The sequence below is a fragment of the Montipora capricornis genome, chromosome 12 (assembly GCF_036669925.1).
Source record: "Montipora capricornis isolate CH-2021 chromosome 12, ASM3666992v2, whole genome shotgun sequence".
NCBI classification, from domain to species: domain Eukaryota; kingdom Metazoa; phylum Cnidaria; class Anthozoa; order Scleractinia; family Acroporidae; genus Montipora; species Montipora capricornis.
The window spans coordinates 9,112,731-9,130,230 of NC_090894.1; the positions used below are offsets into that span (position 1 = coordinate 9,112,731).

The following is a 17,500-nucleotide window of genomic DNA, read 5'->3' on the forward strand; positions in this document are numbered from 1 at the left end:
TGAGGAGAACACTCCAAGGGGCTTAGTAACCAGGCAGATGTTGAACTTGACATGATAAATGCAATATCTGCAGCAGATATTGTATTTATCATGTCAAGTTCACAAGCTATAGTGAATTGATTGAATGCTCTTGACCAATCAGATTTTTCATAGTGAGTCTGATGTATAACAATTAGAATTATCTGAAAGAATGTAAAAACTCATGGTTTATATATAGCTACTTTTCGCACCTACTTAAAAAGTTAGTTACATGTACTGGTACATCTGACATCCTTAGAATCAAAGTGACTAAATAATGAGAAGTAAGATTTATCATTGCAGCACTTTTAAGATATTTTGTTTAATTCTTAGGATACAGAGAGCATTAGGAGTGACACCCCACCACGGATTTCTGGAAGCAATGGACTTAAAAGCAAGTATCGATTGCAGCTGTATCTCATTCTTGGACTGATACAAATGGGGCATTAATATGAAGGATAATGTAAAATAAATGCTTTGTTTATAGCGGAAGTAGACTTAGCTAACAACAATCGGCAACAAATTGTTGACACATTGACCATTTCTACCCCCTATGCCACATGTCTTGGGGGGGGGGGGAGAATGGGGGGGGGGGAGGGAGGGGGCTGCAGGTAATAGGTAAAATAATAATGCCCCAAGAAGGTGAAATGTCTCCACTATTTTTGCAACTTGTTGTAGTTCACAGGCACTCCACTTTTAACAATCCGAAAGAAACAATTCAAACTTAACAAAAACATGATTAAGAAACCCAACTGGCAAGAGGCAACCAGCTGTTGGCTATTTACAAAGTGTGGAAGAGTTGAATCCAGGACAACCGGAAACAAATCCAAACCAGAAGTCAGAACGGGATTTGAACTCAGGCAACTGCAATCAAACCCAATGCCCCAACCACCAGACCATGATGCCTCCCTAACATGAAGGATAAAATGACTTGTTTGATAGCTCAAACTAGTGGAACTGCACCACTGCAGAGGTTATGGGTTCAAAACCTGTTCAGGCCAGAATTTTCGAGGCTTTCCCTTTTCTTGTTACTTACTGTTAGTACATGCAGTAACAACCTCTTGAGTACATCCACTCAAGAACTACGTCCCCTTTAAATGCCACTGTCTTAAGTTAGGGTTTCTTCAATGTCTTGCATTCTTATTATTAGAAGTGTTTTGTAATGCAGTGGCATTGCTTGCCATTGTTAAGAAAGCCCTGCATTGCCAAATTTTAGTGACATACTATGTGTCAGAGACTAAGCCCTTGGAATGTCTCATCTATCCTAAATTTAACATATCAAGAACAACATGCATTGCTGCCATGCTATGTGAAGATACCGTAAATGAAAGGCATACTTGAACTGTGGAAAGAACGTGTCAAGATTTTAGATAACCACAGTTACCTAGGGAATCTCTCTCAGAAAACAATTTGGCTCCTGAACCCCGTGCACCTATTGACAAGTAGAATTGTCTGGCGTTAGAGTGAAATCTATTAAAGTTTCACTCCTAGGAGTCATTGGGTTAACTATAATACAGTACTGTGCAAAAGGAATGCAAACGAATTTCGCGCTTTTTGGCACCTTTCGCTACTTTTCGACGAAATATAACGAAATTTCGGGTGAAACGAATTCTCATTCGAATTTCGTCAAAATTTCGAAATGCCTATTGTTTCTATCAAAACGAAAATTTGCAACGGCCGCGCGAATATTCGAGCGAAATTTCGTCGTGACATGGCGAAATTTCGTCCTGAGAAAGCAAAATTTCGGGAGTGCTTATTGAACGTTCGCAGCGAGCATTTGCCTTCTACGGTACATTTAAGTTAACGTTAGAAAAAGGCCAGTCGAAGCCCTCATGAGTGACCAAGCCGGGAATTTGTGAGAGTGGTCGCAACAAGAGCCGGTCGCTTATGTGAGCCGATTCTCGCAAGAGACTAAAATTAAAAACAATGGAGGGTGGTTGTCGCTTACCTAGAGAAGATAGCGTTCGATAAAATTATTTAAGCAGGCAGATTAATCATGGTAAAGGAAGCGTTTTTACAATCCCTTTCTAATTCAGTCAATGCGTGACATCTGGATTGCTTCTAAGAAACATGTCATGAAAATGTCGATTCCCCATGTGTTTTCAAGTTCTGAATAACCAATATGTTAAGAGAAGAGTCTATTGCCAAATAACTCGAGTTTGGATTATTGCACAGCCCTAAAACTTTGACACGCTCATGATTTATTACCTTCCTACAACATCTCAATTTCTTGACTTAATTTGTTGAATGGCAAGCGATTTTATTAACATGAAAACCAAGAAGAATTGTTAGGTTTGGTATGTTAAAATGCCTATAGCGATGATGTTATTTGTCGTGTTTACACTCAAGGTTGAGAGAAGAGTACAGTTGTTGATTCCATTCATTCATTAAAATGCGAAACGCTAACCAACACTACGAAATTTCGTTTTAAGGCACAGCTACACGAGCGATTTTTTGCTCACGACGGTGATGCGATTTTTTCAAATTTTATCGCATCGATCGCAAGTGTTAGCCACCCTTGAACTGCTGATTTTTTCCAACGACTTTTTCTGCTGTCGCGTTGCCATTTCAAGGGTGGCTAAACTTGTGATTCAAATTTTATCGCGTTGATCGCGACGCAACAAAATTTGAAAAAATTGCATCACAGGCGCGAGCAAAAAATCGCTCATGTAGCTGCGGCTTTAGGATAACGATATTTCGATTATTAAAGTTCTGGAATTTTCGTTTCAGTACGTACGAACTCCAACCCGATAAAACAAATGCTGTGAGTTTTTTGAACGGCTTAAAAAACATTCCACAAAGAGTGTGTCCCTCTGGACTCAAAACAATGGTTCAAATTGTGAGAGGCGAATATGAGCATACAGGAAAAACAAGCTATGCCTTATTAGTATTCTTTATATAAAGAATACTATAAACAAGGAGTGTTTCATCAGGATATAAAGCTCATACACGTGATGTGTTATCGATGTTTTGATTGGCTGTTAGGCTCATGAATTATTAATGAGTTTTTTTAAAGTAGATTGTAAAAAGGGTGTTAGTGGCATAACTGTGATAAAAGAGAGAGAGAAAGAGAGAGCATCTAGAGTCAATGACCATCATGTGAGCACACTATAATATCCAGAGGGTTGTAAAGAGAGTTTGTAGCAATGGTGTGGTTTTACAAACACCAAAAAAAAGATGGCAACATTAATTTTCTTTGTGTTAGTTAGGGAGACATAAATGAGGCACAGGAACATGGCTGCCCCTTTAAAAAAAGGCCTCACAAATAAGGAATGTTGGTGTGGGGTCAAACATAGACCCATCATTGGAGCCGTGCACAGTGTTTAAGGTTACAGTAAGACAGATGCCTTAACTGGTTTAATCTACGACATCTTAGCATTCTTCAGGGAGCCCCTTAAAGCTTTAACCACTCTGGAGTAATTTTGCTGCTAAAAGTGACATGTATCTGAAAGAATTTAGTGCTTTGTTTTCAATGTCTGACAAATATGGATAACATTGTTGATTAATTATTGTAATGGAAAATTATATGGGATTAATAGTTGCTTTCATGTGAATGTGATACATGGTGGTACATTTACAATGTATGCAGGAGGGAAAATGCTTTGGAGTCCCTGTTGAACAGTCTCATTTGTGTCCTTACAGATGGAAATCATGCTGGAATATTGAGGAATGGATTAAGAACACTGCCCAAACAGGTATAGCTGTATCACAGCTTGTGTAGATCTGGTTTAGAAAATAATTAAAAATTTCAATAAGACAAATAACTAGTATTATTTCTAAAGCAATGCATACTAAATTTATGATTATGAACTTCACTATCCTTTCAGAGCGATCTGCCTTTTCCTTCACCAAACAAAATGACACCTGAGGCTGTGGAACAAGCTATGAAAGTTTTGGAAATACATGAGAGACTTGAGCACCCAGGTCATACCTCTAACCCCGATGAGGATGAGTCTGCGCGTAGACTTGGCGATCATGAAGTCGAGGTCTTGAAGGAAATGTGTAATGTGAGTATTGGACCTGGCTCAATATCATCAAACCAGGTCAAGTGTATCGCCAGAATTTTAATATGCATCAGACTTGAAAATTGAATCAGTTACTCGTTTTTTTTTTAAATGACAACCTTCATAAACAAAGAAGTGTTCTGCGATTGGCAGAACTGTTTTAAGACTTGAGTAATTGAAGTGTCCGCACAACATTTTTAATTTTTTGCATGGCAATTAATGTAACCAGTTCAAAGCAGTTTGGTTACTTACTGAATTATGTTATTAAAACGTAATACGTTTCCTCTTGTTGGGGTTTTGACTGGCTTTTGTCGTGATCCTGCGATCCATTAAAGGCACTTAAAGACACCACTGATTCATTTCAACAAACAAAATGTCATTGGAATTGTGATTAAAAGTGATTACCGTGAATTATTGTGTGAACAAAAGCCCACGATTAGCTTATACATTTATGTTCTGTGTTTTTTTTGTATTAAGCAAGCTGAAATACTGATTTGTAAGCTCAAGTTAATTTATGTTATAACATTTGTTTCAGGTTGTTTGGAGAAAGCTTTCTGATCAGCCTGACCAGAGACAAAATGACACCCATAGCAGTGAGAACGGAGATGAGATTCTTGAAGATTTATTATAAGCACCAAATCTGGCCAAAAAGATTTTTGAATACTGCACCTCATTCCTCATGAAAGGGCAAGAAGTGCCCAAAATATGAGAGTCAAAGGTGCTGTACACCTTGGTGTCTCCTATGATATTTTTGAAAAAATTATAGTGGAATAATCTCCTATTCTAGGTTTGACAACATGCGAGGACATTTTGACGCCCAACTCATCCGTGTGTATTGTGATTATTACGTCAAATGGCTAAGTGAGATGTACATAAAATTTTATGTATTGTAGTCTGTAACCTTTTTGCAGTGTTCCACGTAAGATTTTAGCCAGCTTTCCATGGAAAAATCTGAAGGGATCAAGCAATAGAGGTCTTAAAATCAACTGACAAGGACAAAGCTAGGTTTAGCAGGTTTTGTCAGTATAAGAAGTCTTGAAGTAGAGTTGGATGTCATGTGGTTAACTCACAGTTTGTGAGTAAATTTTGTATTGAAAAAAAAATGTGATCTATTAGATAGAAATAATTATTGACTTGCTTTTAAGCCTTCACGATGCTTTAAATAAGGGAGTAAACCAGAGACTATTTCTTTGCAGCAAAGTTCAGGATGTGTCTGCCATGCTCAGTGATGTTTGTGGACCAATATCCTATTCATCTCCCTGTATCCTGGCTCTCATTCCCTTAAAATTTGACTGGCATGCCTCTACAATTTTTAGAACCATGAACTTAATACAAATCAGCATCTTTGCATAAAGACATTATACAAATTAATGCTCTCATGGGGTTATTGCAGTTTGGGTAGAAAATTAAATATTTTGAGGTGAAGTTTAAAACCAAATTTTTTTTTTTGGGAACAACAGGGTGTCTTTAATTTGATGAGGCATAAATTATTAAGGTACAGATTGAAGTATGTTTCAGTTTATGGCAGTTTGCACATGAAAACAAAATCAAACGCTAGTATTTCTTGACAAAACTGTCAGGTTGATGTAGAATTTTACCGTGCTGTAGAAATATTATTTTATACTTTGTCATCTTTGATAGACAAGCCCATAATTAAGTATTTATTGAATATTTAATTTCAGCATTTTGTTCACTTTTCTTTGGTATTAAGGAGGAAATATCAGTCTGTTACAGACGTTTTTATTGTATCAATCAATTTGATTTGAAAAGAGATGATTTGTAAATGTTAATAATTTAGTTTATATCCCTGCCTTTTTGGTAGAATAAAAAGAAAGGTGATTGGACCATCATACTTGTCATTGATTTGTTGTCAGTCTTGCTAAAACGTTTTAGAAGAATGATATCTGGTAGTAAAATATGATAATTTGTGGCCCAAATGGGTTCTCTATTGACCTGTAAATATGTAAGAGCTACTCTTACAGGGAAAGTGTTCTGTTTTTTTAACCCTTCAAGGCCCAAATTGACCTGGTTTGGAAATGAATTAACCTAAGGAACAAAATAACCTGGGGGGGGGGGGGTGGGAAGGGAAACTCATGAGAAATTGGGGGATTCCCCCAAAAAAATTAGAGGTAAAAAAAAGGGGTGTTTGAAAAATATAAACACTTTTAAGGGGGGTACCTTAAATAATGAAAGCAAAAGTTGTCATTAACCAATATAAACGCAATTTAACAAAATATAATATTCAAGAGAGTAAAATGGGGTTGACAGGCCAACACAACTCCCTTGTACATGAAAATCTGGTTCTATCAAATGAGTTGATAATGAAAATTGACCACTGCAGTGGGATTCTAAAAGCTGATGTTTAGAGTGGTAGCCCTTGGTCAACTCGTTTGATAAAACCAAATTTTTGTGTATTACTTCCCCACTGACTGCCCCCTTTATTCCCTTGTACATGGTCTGGTTTCCTTTTCCTTTGTCATAATTTTACTCTCTCGAGTATACAATTATTTTAAAGGAGGCCTCTTTCAGGTACTTCCAGTCAGATTTAATTTAGCAATGGTTTTTGTTCTACAGATAAGACTTTAGATTTGGACCTTCATACTATTGTGTGATAGTTTCTCTTCCAAAAAAATAGTTCGTCTTTATGATGTATTTTTAGTTTCTTGGTGCTAATTTTCTCTGCAGCAGGCCAGGGTTTACATTTGAGGCCGGAGGCCAGACGTTTCGTCTGGTGGATTCTCATTCTGTGTCCAGTAACTTGATGCCTATATTTGAGGGTTTTTTTTTTATAATATATTTTTTTACTTACTTTTTAAAGAGAATTTAAGTGAACTCCAGCCATGCCTGAGAAACTGATTCTTGGGTTCCAGAAACACTGGAAACTGCATTTCTGAGTGTTCTATTTTAAAATTTCCTGGGGGCGAATGTCCCCAGACCCCCCTCAGTAGCTCTCGCCTTCAGCGCTCGCAATTCAAAAATGTCACGTCCAGTGCTTTTAGAAATAATTTATGTCCACTACTTAACAAAACTGTTGAAAACCCTGTCTTTGCAGTAACATGAACATGACCTTTTGGCCTCACATGTTTGCATTAACTTAATTCTAGTCTCAACCAATAGGCTTGTCACCGGTAGAAGTGAGTGATTCTGCCTTTAAAGCTTTGACCCGGTCCATGGGATCTTTCTATTCATGAATGCCTGTTAGGTTGTGCTATGTATCAGTGAGATAGCTGGCTTTCTAAAGGCTTTGTTGCCTTGCCCTTTTCCTGCTTTTCTTAGCAGATTGTTATGCTCTTTGTAGGAGTTTTTCTGTTTTTGCCTTAATTTGTTTCACTCGTTCTTCTGCCTTCTGCATCATGTATTAGTTTGTGGCCATGAGGTAGGTTGGGGGTGTCTCAACTTTAGGAATTAGTAACTAAAAGAGGGTCCCTGAAAATGTTTAATGCAGCGAGTAGGGGTCCTTCAAATTTAGATAGTAGAGAATTTCTCATCAGTCCCCCACCCCCCCCCCCCAAAAAAAAACAAGTTTTTGTGAATGCTCCCTTAATCTTATGTTTGCATGAAACCCATTGCCGAGTAAAATCGTCCGGCGTCAGACAGAGTAAAATACTAAGTCTGGCCGGTTTGGACATCAAAGGGTTAAATTAATTGCTTCAGTTTAGGGAAAAAGTAGCCAATGCCTTTTGACAGCGAATGCAATTCCAGGGTTGTCTATTTATGTCCAGAAATGCTTGCAATTATATATCCAACAAGAAGTGTCCCTTAAAGTCTTAGCATTTGCTACCTATTTACAGGAATAGGGTTGGATCCTGACCCTGGTGTCTGCATGAAAGCGAGATTCAAGTCCTCTTCACGGCTCTCTCCCGGCTCAAGAAAAACCTCTGAATACCCTGGGGTATTCCCCACCATGAGTGATGTTGAAGTTGGAGAGAAGAGCCAGGGGACACCTTGTGATGCTTATTGAAATCAGCGTGCATCTAATTACGTGTATTTCTGGCCTCGGTTGTTCAAAAGCTGGATAACGCTATCCACTGGATAAATCGCTATCCAGTGGATAGCGCGCTTTTCAATTGAGTGTCGTAAAACCAAAACCAAAGTAATTACTTTGGCCAATCAAAAAGGACTGAGACAATCCCGCAAACCAATCAAAACTCGAAGTAATTACACGTAGCCGACACAAAGCGCGGGAAAATGTGCACGCGTGAGCCACGATTGGTTTTGGTTTCACTTATGATTGGTTGAAAAAATGGCGCGAGAACTTTGAACCAATCACTGAGTGAAGTAATCATAAACCAAAGTAATTATCTAATTACTTTCGACACTCAATTGAAAACCGCTCTAAACACTAGCAAAACCAATTGAGTTATCCAGTGGATAGCACTATCCACCCCTTGAAGAACTGGGGCCTGGACATATCAAGTTGTCGGAAGGTTTTGCAGTTGACAACTTTGTGTCAAAAGTGCAAAGTAAACAATATCGAAAATGTAATTTTAAAACAATGCTAACTGACACTACAGTGGAATAGCAGGGATTCAAAAACAACAAGCTGCATCAAGTGATTTTTTAAATGGCAGATCCCTCCTTTTGAAAACCCTTATAACTTCCCTTTGTTTGATAATAATTAAAAAAGACTGCCGATAATCTGAACAAAAAAAACAAAAACACCATCATAAATGGGACAGTTTCACAAATCTGTACATATGAAAAATTTGGCACCTGCATAAGGTACCGGTACTTTTTAAGTTCTTATTTAACCTGATGAAGTTGAATGGTGAACAGAGGATATACTGTATCAGCAAACATCCTGAATGGAGGTATCACTCAGCTCTTCAAGGAAATTGTTGAAATTCGTTTTGAGCATCGAATTAATTCTTTCTCCAAAGTTTTGCTTCTAGAAACATGTAAGATTTAAACCATTATGCCACCCACCAATTTTTTTTGTAATAACCATTTTAGCAGTAGCAGTGTGGTGCTTTGGAACGGCTTACTTTCTGAGCTGCGGCAGGCAGAATCACTGAATGATTTTTGTTGACAGCTCAACTCGTACTATTCTTAGACACACTGCATTCATGTAAAGCAGTTTTTATGTTTTAGTTCGTTTTTATTATTTTTAAAATAATAGATTTAGTTTATAGGATATGATGTACTTAGGTCTTAGGTTTCGTAACTGCTGAATTAACCATGTTAAAATAAAGTTAACATACATACATACATATCTGTTTGCATCTTATCTGTTCATAAAACAACAGAAATGGTTGCAAAAGGAATTCTGATTAGAAAGACCACCTTGACCACAACATGGTCAACTATGAACTACTGACAATTGTTATATTTATAGGCACATCTGATTGTTTTCATACATGTCAGAATGAAAATTAATGTTCTTGAAAACATTAATACTGTCTGCACGTGCACCAAGCAGTGAAATCATCTCTTTTTAACACTAAAAGCAACATGGGAAGACTGGTCCAGCTTTTATAGGATCTGAGACATCCCTATCTTTTTGAAGGAGGACTTGTGCTAACCCATCACAGGCAAATAAAATCTTCACTATCTCATCCAACCTCCCATTTGCTGAGTTTGTGATGGAGGAACACCAAACTGTCTTGGCCATTGGAACTCAGTGGAACCAACCTGCGGTAAAGGCTGTAGCTGACCAGCATGTAATGGGGGAAGGGGTGGAGGAGGCAGCGACATAGGGGGATGTGGGGGCAGACTGTATGCTGCTGGATTGGATTGAGTACTGATGCCACTTGGTGGGGGAGGGTAAAGGGTACTTGGAGGTACAGGAGGGAGAGGAGGTGGAGGAGCATTAGGGTAAGCCGCAGGGGGAGGGAAGTGGGTATAACCTTGGGCTGGCGGCAAATAGGACTGATTTTGAAACTGAGTTGGTAAATGAAATGAAGGTACAGAACCAAGGCTTGTGGTGCTCAAGGAAGCTTGGAAAGATGCATTTGTTGTTAGAGTTGTGACTACATGCGGTTGAACTGTCTGCTGATAAGGATTCATTGTATAGGCTGATGTAACTATTGAATATGCTGTTAGCGGAGCTTGGGAAACAGTTGCTGACACCACAGTCTTGTCGCTAGTTGGTTTCGTGGTTTGAGTGGCAGCCACAAATGTAGTGTGCACAGTTTGCGTGACCTTGGGTGGTTCCGTTGTTACAGGGACAGGAAGCTGTTGTGTAGCAGGGGCTGGTGCTGGACTGACATTTTCCACTTGTATCTGTGATGATGCCAGTAAAGGGGGAAGTGGCTTTAGTGGTTCTGCAGATGACTGTGTAGTGACTGGTGGTGTTTCTTTGAAAAGAAAGATCAGAGTAAGACTATGGGCTGGCCTGTTTAATGTAATGTTCAAGACTGTGTTAATTAATTAAGCCGTGTTAAGCTGGGTCGACATTCAACCACATGTAATACACTATAAATAGAATCCAATTATACAGAAGAGTCTTGATTGTCCAGGCTACAGGCAGAATTTGTATTGCTGGGGCTACTGAATGAAGAAGTAATAAACATGTATGCTGCGGAATACAAATGATCATTGTTTCAGTCTGTGTACATATTTATTTTGTTTTATGGACTTTTGCTGCAGGTTAAATGTTTTTTGTTGTACATCAACACTGAGTTACCACATGGATGAACTGGTAAAGGAACTGTAACTGTGTCATTAAACTTCTTCCAGCAATTACTTGTACCTTCAGTAAAACACTGTCACAAAGTGTATGCAAAAACATCAGGCAACCCAATCAAATGAGGGCAAAAAAAAATTCATCCTTCAAAATTTAGTGGGAATCGTGAATTGTTAAGCTGCATTTTTTCCACAGAATTAGTAGAATGTGAAATTTATTTTAATCAATAATGTAGCTGCAAAGTTTGGACTCCTGTGCATAAAAGAAACTATATACCTGATGTAGTTGTCTGTGATTTGACTTCTGATGAAGTGCTTGCATGTTTCTGAAAATTCAAAGTGCAAAACAATGTTTGATAATGAGCTAAGTAAAATGTGCGATGATAAATTAATATTTGTCATCAAAAATGACACATTATTTGGTGACAAGGTGCTAGTACTTGTAAGCCCAGAACTCTTTCTTAAATAATTTTTCAAATTTGCATAAAGATTACCAGGTTAGTATTCATAGAAAACTGATTCAAATTTTGTCATTCAAGCTTCCCTTATGATCTCATTGACATTTGAAGCTGCTTGTACATGTTACCATAATATGTAATAATAAATTATTATATATATGTTATTCATCAGCCCCGAGGTCTGTATAATTTGGAAAAAGGCTTAAAGTCTCGGATTGCACTTGAGGGCAGTATGAAATGCTTGCAAAAAATGTGAATAGTCTAGGGCTCCAATTGTAGCAAGGTTACTGAACAATTTCTAGTACAAAGATACATGTAGCACAGAAAGCTTGGGAAAGCAATGAAAGAAAGAGACTTCATCAAAAAACTTTATTAACCTAATAATAAAATAAATTAAGGTAAAAATATCTTAATAATAATTATTTTTAAAAAAATTGCAATTTAGTTAGGGATGTAAGCAATGACTCATCATGCAAAATGATACCATCCACTGTGAGTGGGCAGATGAGAAAATTCTGCATGCTCCAACAAAATTAATAATCAGATCACAGGAATTGTTGAATAATGTCCGCTCTCACGTTGGAAAAAAAGTAAAACCAACTTACTCGCTTTTTTGCTGGTGGGCTGGAGGTTGGCAAAGGACTTGAATGATTTGACGAGCTCCCTTCATCACTGGCTTCAGGCTTTTCCTTCTTTTTTCCACCACCATATAGTTCCAGCATTTCATCACAAATATCTATGTAAAGCATATTATACAACTTTGAGGGCTTTTCTATAATTTAATGCCAGTAATTAAATTTAACTGGAAGTAACACCGGCCTTACATACAATTTTGTGCATGTATAAGTTATAATACAGCCTAAGAAAATGCACCCACCCTTTAACACATTATTTTATTTTATTATTCCACTATTATGCCTTTTTACCATACATATTAATTTTGTCAAGAGAACGCGCAAAATATGAGACGGTAATACACTGTAGTGTCCCAGTTTGACCGGTTTGGGGAACAGAGCAAATACAGTCGGAACACTGAGTTTTTCAATGAAAGAAATTGTTTTCAACAAGATCCAAAGCCTGAGAATTCCAATCAAATAAAGATCTTTGACTGGCTTTCTGTGCTGTTTATATCGTTCACATGTGCCCTGAAGGACAGATGATGCATTTTTTTAAAACACTCTTACCAAATAAAATTGAAGCAAATAACACCTTTTTTTGTAGTGGAATAATAAATCTCTTATTTGATGGTTTAACATGTAATACTCGCAGACATTTTGCTCATTGTTTGTATTTTTCCTACGCAACTCACAAAATATCCATGCCTATTATATGCTAAACCATGGAATACGTGAAATTTAATGCCACAAAGCTATGGAAATGTAATAAATACATCTTATTATAACAGTATTAAAATAAATTTGAGAATCATGAGAAAACTTTTGAAATACACCTTCAGGCATGGCTCATGCCATCATCAGTTCAACCCATTGGCACCCTGGAAGTGAGACTTACATGTAACAGATTTTACTGTCTAACACAAGACAATTTTACTCGTCAACTGGCAGTGTCCTAGGTCGCCAAGGAGTGAATGGGTTTATGCAAAGTTGGGTTCTTTACATTCATCTACACATTGAGACATAACGGAATTAAATCATCAAATTAATATATAGACAACTGTAATGGTCTCCCTGTGCTATTGTACTTAGGTCACATGACTAGCAAAATCACGCACTCGTAAGGGCTTGATTGAAGTGATTTATCAGTTCCTCTTCACGGTTTGGAGCTAAGAACGTTACATGGTGTCAGAAGGAAACTTCTGAGCAAGAAGTACAGCAAGATTTCGCTCACGTTTAGTTTAATTTGGATTGATTTTGATGAGAAATAGCGACGAAACCCTCACCAAATATGGACGCCAGCACAAATGACACAACTCCGCCAACAACAAGCAGCAGTACAGCACCGACTTCAAATTCCACACAGCAAGTCTTAACCTCTAATGTTCCGTTACCGCCAAGGTTGGAACTTCGAGGAAATCTGGCGAGAAATTGGAAAAACTGGCTGCAAACGTGGAAAGCGTACGAGACAATAACAGGCTTGCACCTAAAACCGCAAGATTACCGTGTCGCCACCTTTATCACCTGTATTGGGTCTGAGGCTATAGAGATCCACGGTGGGTTACCCTTTGCGTCCGAAGCAGAGCAAGGTAGCATTGACAAAGTTTTAGAGCTGTGGAACAATTATTGCGTAGGTAAAACTAACACTATTTATGAGCCCTACAAGTTTAATAACAGATCACAAGAGCCTGGCGAGACAATCGACGCCTATGCAACTGCAGTCCGCACATTGGCAGACACGTGTTCGTTCGGTACTTTGAAAGAAGAAATGATCAGAGACAGGCTAGTATGTGGAATTTCTGATAATGCACTTCGTAAAAAGCGACTTCAAGAATCGCAGCTAACACTGGAGAAATGCATGGATTATTGCCGAGCAGCCGAAACGGCAAATAGCCAGCTAAAAGAGATATCAAGCCATGGCCCAGACACCTAAATTATCTGAATAAATCAAAGAAAGGACAGACTCAGTCGAAGCCACAGTTTCGAGCACAGCCAAACCTCGGAAGAAACGCTGGCTTGCCAGGAAATAAGCAAATGATCATGAGAGATTGCAAATATTGTGGATGGAGACATGAGTGTAAGAAAGAAGAGTGTCCTGCATTCGGATAGACCTGCAATACGTGTGGGGGAAAGAGCACTTTAGCAATGTCTGCACGCAAAAAATACAGCCTGGTAACAAAGGCCTCTTCCCACAGCAACCTGCAGCAGAGCAAGCTGAGAGTGCATGAGGTACACGAAGATGCACCACCTTCATCCAAGGATGAACCTCCTAGTAGTCCAGCACCAGAACATCCTGCAGCCTGACCACCAAACACCTGAGATTATCAAAGACAGCATCAATAGTCTGACCGAAGAGCAAGTCCTAGCAGAGTATGCTGACCTGTTTAAAGGCCTTGGCAAGATTGAGAGAAAACTACACTTAGAAGTTGACGAGACAGTCCCGCCAGTAGTAATGCCACCCCGTCATGTTCTAGTTGCAGTAAAAGGCAAACTAAGAGAGGAACTTGACCGCCTTGAAGGCTTGGGTGTACTTGAGAAAGAGGACAAGCCGACACCATGGGTATCGAGCATGGTTGCAACGCAGAAGCCTAGCGGGAAGGTTAGAGTGTGCATTGACCCACAGCGCCTAAACCAAGCACTGAAGCGCAGACATTATCCCTTGCCAGTTATTGATGACATCCTGCCAGAGTTGTCTAAGGCGAGAGTGTTCACCAAAGCTGACCTTAAGGATGGTTTCCTCCAGATTCAATTGGATGACACTTCGAATAAGCTGACGACTTTCCAGACAGCATGGGGAAGGTACCGATGGCTACGCATGCCGTATGGGATAAGCCCAGCGCGGAATGTTTCCAGCAGAAGCTTGACCAATGCCTTGAGGGTCTCAAGGGGGTGTACAAAATCGCAGATAACCTCCTTATTATCGGTCAAGGTGACACTGACGAAGAGGCTGACCAGGATCACGACCTGAACTTGAAGAACCTCTTGGACAGGTGCAGGACAAAGGGTATCATGCTGAATAAGGACAAGCTTCAATTCAAATGCAGCGAAGTGTCGTTCATTGGTCATGTCATGACAAAGGACGGACTGAAACCTGATCCCCGAAAAATTGAAGCAGTTGGAGCGCCCAGATGATGTGCCAGCCGTGCAGAGATTCATTGGGCTAGTTAAGTACCTGTCAAAGTTCCTGCAAGACCTTTCGGAAATATGTGAACCACTACATCGCTTGACACATAAAGATGCCGAGTGGATTTGGGGCCATGAACAGGAAGATGCCTTTGAGAGAATTAAGGAAGCTGTTGTCAAAGCACCAGTGCTGAAGTACTACAGTGAGAGCGACCCAAACGAATGCCAAGGAGATGCATCTCAGGGTGGACTTGGATTCGTGGTGATACAGTACGGACAACCAGTCACATTTGCTAGTAGAGCGCTCACTCCGGCTGAAAGAAGATACTCGCAGATCGAGAAAGAATTGTTGGCACACGTTTTCGGTATGGAACATAACCACAACTATGTCTACGGCCGCAAAGTCATTTTATGGACTGACCACAAACCGTTGGTCTCAATCTCGAAGAAACCTTTAGTATCAGCACCTAAGAGATTACAGCGCTTGCTACTCCGTCTGCAGCAGTATGACTACGAGATCCGCTACAAGCCCGGCAAAGATATGCTGCTAGCGGACACTCTTTCTAGAGCTTACCTCACAAAGGACGAGCGGTCACCAACCGAAGTAGAAGTGGAACACATCCATGCCACACACGTTCTTCCAGTACCAGAACACCAACTCAAAGAATTGCAGAGGGAGACAGCCTGTGATCAAACCCTTCAAACGCTCAAGAAAGCGATTGTGGACGGGTTCCCTGATACAAAGCAGGAACTCCCAGCAGCCATCCATCCCTACTTCCAACTCCGTGACGAGCTTTCGGTACATGATGGCATCATATTCAAGGGACTGCGATGTGTCATACCTCAGACATTAAGGCCAAGGATCAAGGCGAAGCTGCATGAGTCGCATATCGGCGTGCAAGGTTGCTTAAGAAGAGCGCGAGAAACATGAATGCAGAAATCACTGACTTCATCCAGAAATGTGACACCTGCATGGCTTATCAGAGCAATCAACCCAAAGAACCACTAATCTGCCATGAAGTTCCTTCTAGACCATGGGAGAAAATAGGAACTGATATTTTTACAGTTGATGACAAGAGTTACCTGTGCACGGTAGACTACTATTCAGGTTATTTTGAGGTGGACCAACTGTATAGCAAGACAGGAACTGTTATCATTAACAAGTTGAAGAAGCACTTTGCCGCGCATGGGATCCCAAACCAGTTGCACAGTGATAATGGACCACCGTACAATTCTGCAGAATTCAGCAATTTTGTTAAATCATCTGGAACTGAGGACATAACCAGCTCACCCGGATACCCACAGAGCAATGGACGGGTGGAAAATGCTGTGAAAACTGCCAGTACTCTGATCAAGAAAGCCAAAGAGTCCGATTCAGAATTCTTCCTCTCCTTGCTAAGCTGGAGAAACACTCCCACTGAAGGAATGAATTCTTCACCAGTGCAACGAATGTTCGGTAGGCGCACCCGAACTCAGCTGCCAACAGCTGAAGTACTGAAACCACAGTCCACAGATACAGGGGCAACAAGAGATCAAATACTGAAGAGGAAAGCAAAGCAAATCTATCATTATAACCAACATGCGAAAGAGCTTCCAATCCTCCTGGAAGGAGAGACAGTGCGAGTTGCACCCCAACCTGGCAATAGGTCACAGAAATGGTTCAAGGCAGTGGTACAGGACCAAACAGATGTGAGATCCTACAATGTGAGAGCCGAAGATAGTAGAATGTTCCGCAGCAATCGCAGACACCTTCGCAGCAGCAAGGAGCCATTCTATCTCTTCGAACGCAATGAACCAGAAATCAGCCCGTCACCTCAGCCGCAAAGAGTTTACTTCAGCGAACTTTCCGGACTCCTGTGCAACAGAGTTTCATCTACAAGAGCCTAGCACTGAAACTGTACAACCTGATCCGTCAAGCAAACCGGAAGTTGTAGTGTCTGACAAGCCCCAGCCAGACCAGCACAGGATCACACGCGCTGGAAGTGTTTCAAAGCCACCAAGCTATTTAAAGGACTATGCTTGAAAGTTAAGATGTATCAGTGGAGAGAACTGTTGTTGAAACCAACTGGACTTTGAAAGAAAGGAACTTTATTTGAGAGCCATGTTCTAGTCAATCGTATAGTTGTTGTTATTACTGGCTAAATTTTCATTTAGTGCTAACTTGTTAGTTAGTTTGTCAACTTGTTGTTTGTTTGTTGTTTAGTGCCAACTTAGGGCCATAGTTCAATTTACAACTTGTGTAGATTTTAGTTTCAGTTCTCTTTTTTTTTTTTTTTCTCTTTTATGAAAGGAAAGGTGTAATGGTGTCCCTGTGCGCTATTATACTTAGGTCACGTGACTAGCAAAATCACGCACTTGAGATCGTGTTGTTGAAATAAACCTCGTAAGGGCTTGATTGAAGTGATTTATCAGTTTCTCTTCACGGTTTGGACCTAAGAACGTTACAACAACTGTCAAGGACACAACTTTGCATTTAACTGATAATGGCATGACTATTATGGCAAGAGTCACGCTGAAACAGGTCTTTAAAAAGTTGCCTTGTGAATCTCAAATGTATTTTAATTTATTTTATTATGGATCTTTTAATCACACACCAAAATCAAACGAAAAAATTGTGAACCATATTCAATTTGTTAAATACAGCCTGTATAATACTATA

At 39.6% G+C, this 17,500-nt stretch overlaps 2 protein-coding genes across 2 annotated transcripts in view; one reads left to right on the forward strand and one right to left on the reverse strand.

Moving 5' to 3' along the window:
- Positions 1-5,866, forward strand: part of LOC138026657 (coiled-coil domain-containing protein 85C-like) — a 12,724-nt gene extending 6,858 nt beyond the window's left edge. The window contains exons 4-7 of the mRNA XM_068874094.1: positions 352-412; positions 3,661-3,713; positions 3,846-4,025; positions 4,558-5,866. Of these exons, the coding sequence (XP_068730195.1) occupies positions 352-412; positions 3,661-3,713; positions 3,846-4,025; positions 4,558-4,653 (390 nt within the window). The 3' untranslated portion in view covers positions 4,654-5,866. The remainder of the gene's footprint in view (positions 1-351; positions 413-3,660; positions 3,714-3,845; positions 4,026-4,557) is intronic.
- Positions 5,867-9,099: 3,233 nt separating this feature from the next.
- The window catches only part of LOC138027328 (cyclin-K-like), a 16,328-nt gene continuing 7,927 nt past the window's right edge, over positions 9,100-17,500 (reverse strand). The window contains exons 7-9 of the mRNA XM_068874908.1: positions 11,710-11,840; positions 10,924-10,972; positions 9,100-10,318 (exon numbers count right to left, since the gene is read on the reverse strand). Of these exons, the coding sequence (XP_068731009.1) occupies positions 9,570-10,318; positions 10,924-10,972; positions 11,710-11,840 (929 nt within the window). The 3' untranslated portion in view covers positions 9,100-9,569. The remainder of the gene's footprint in view (positions 10,319-10,923; positions 10,973-11,709; positions 11,841-17,500) is intronic.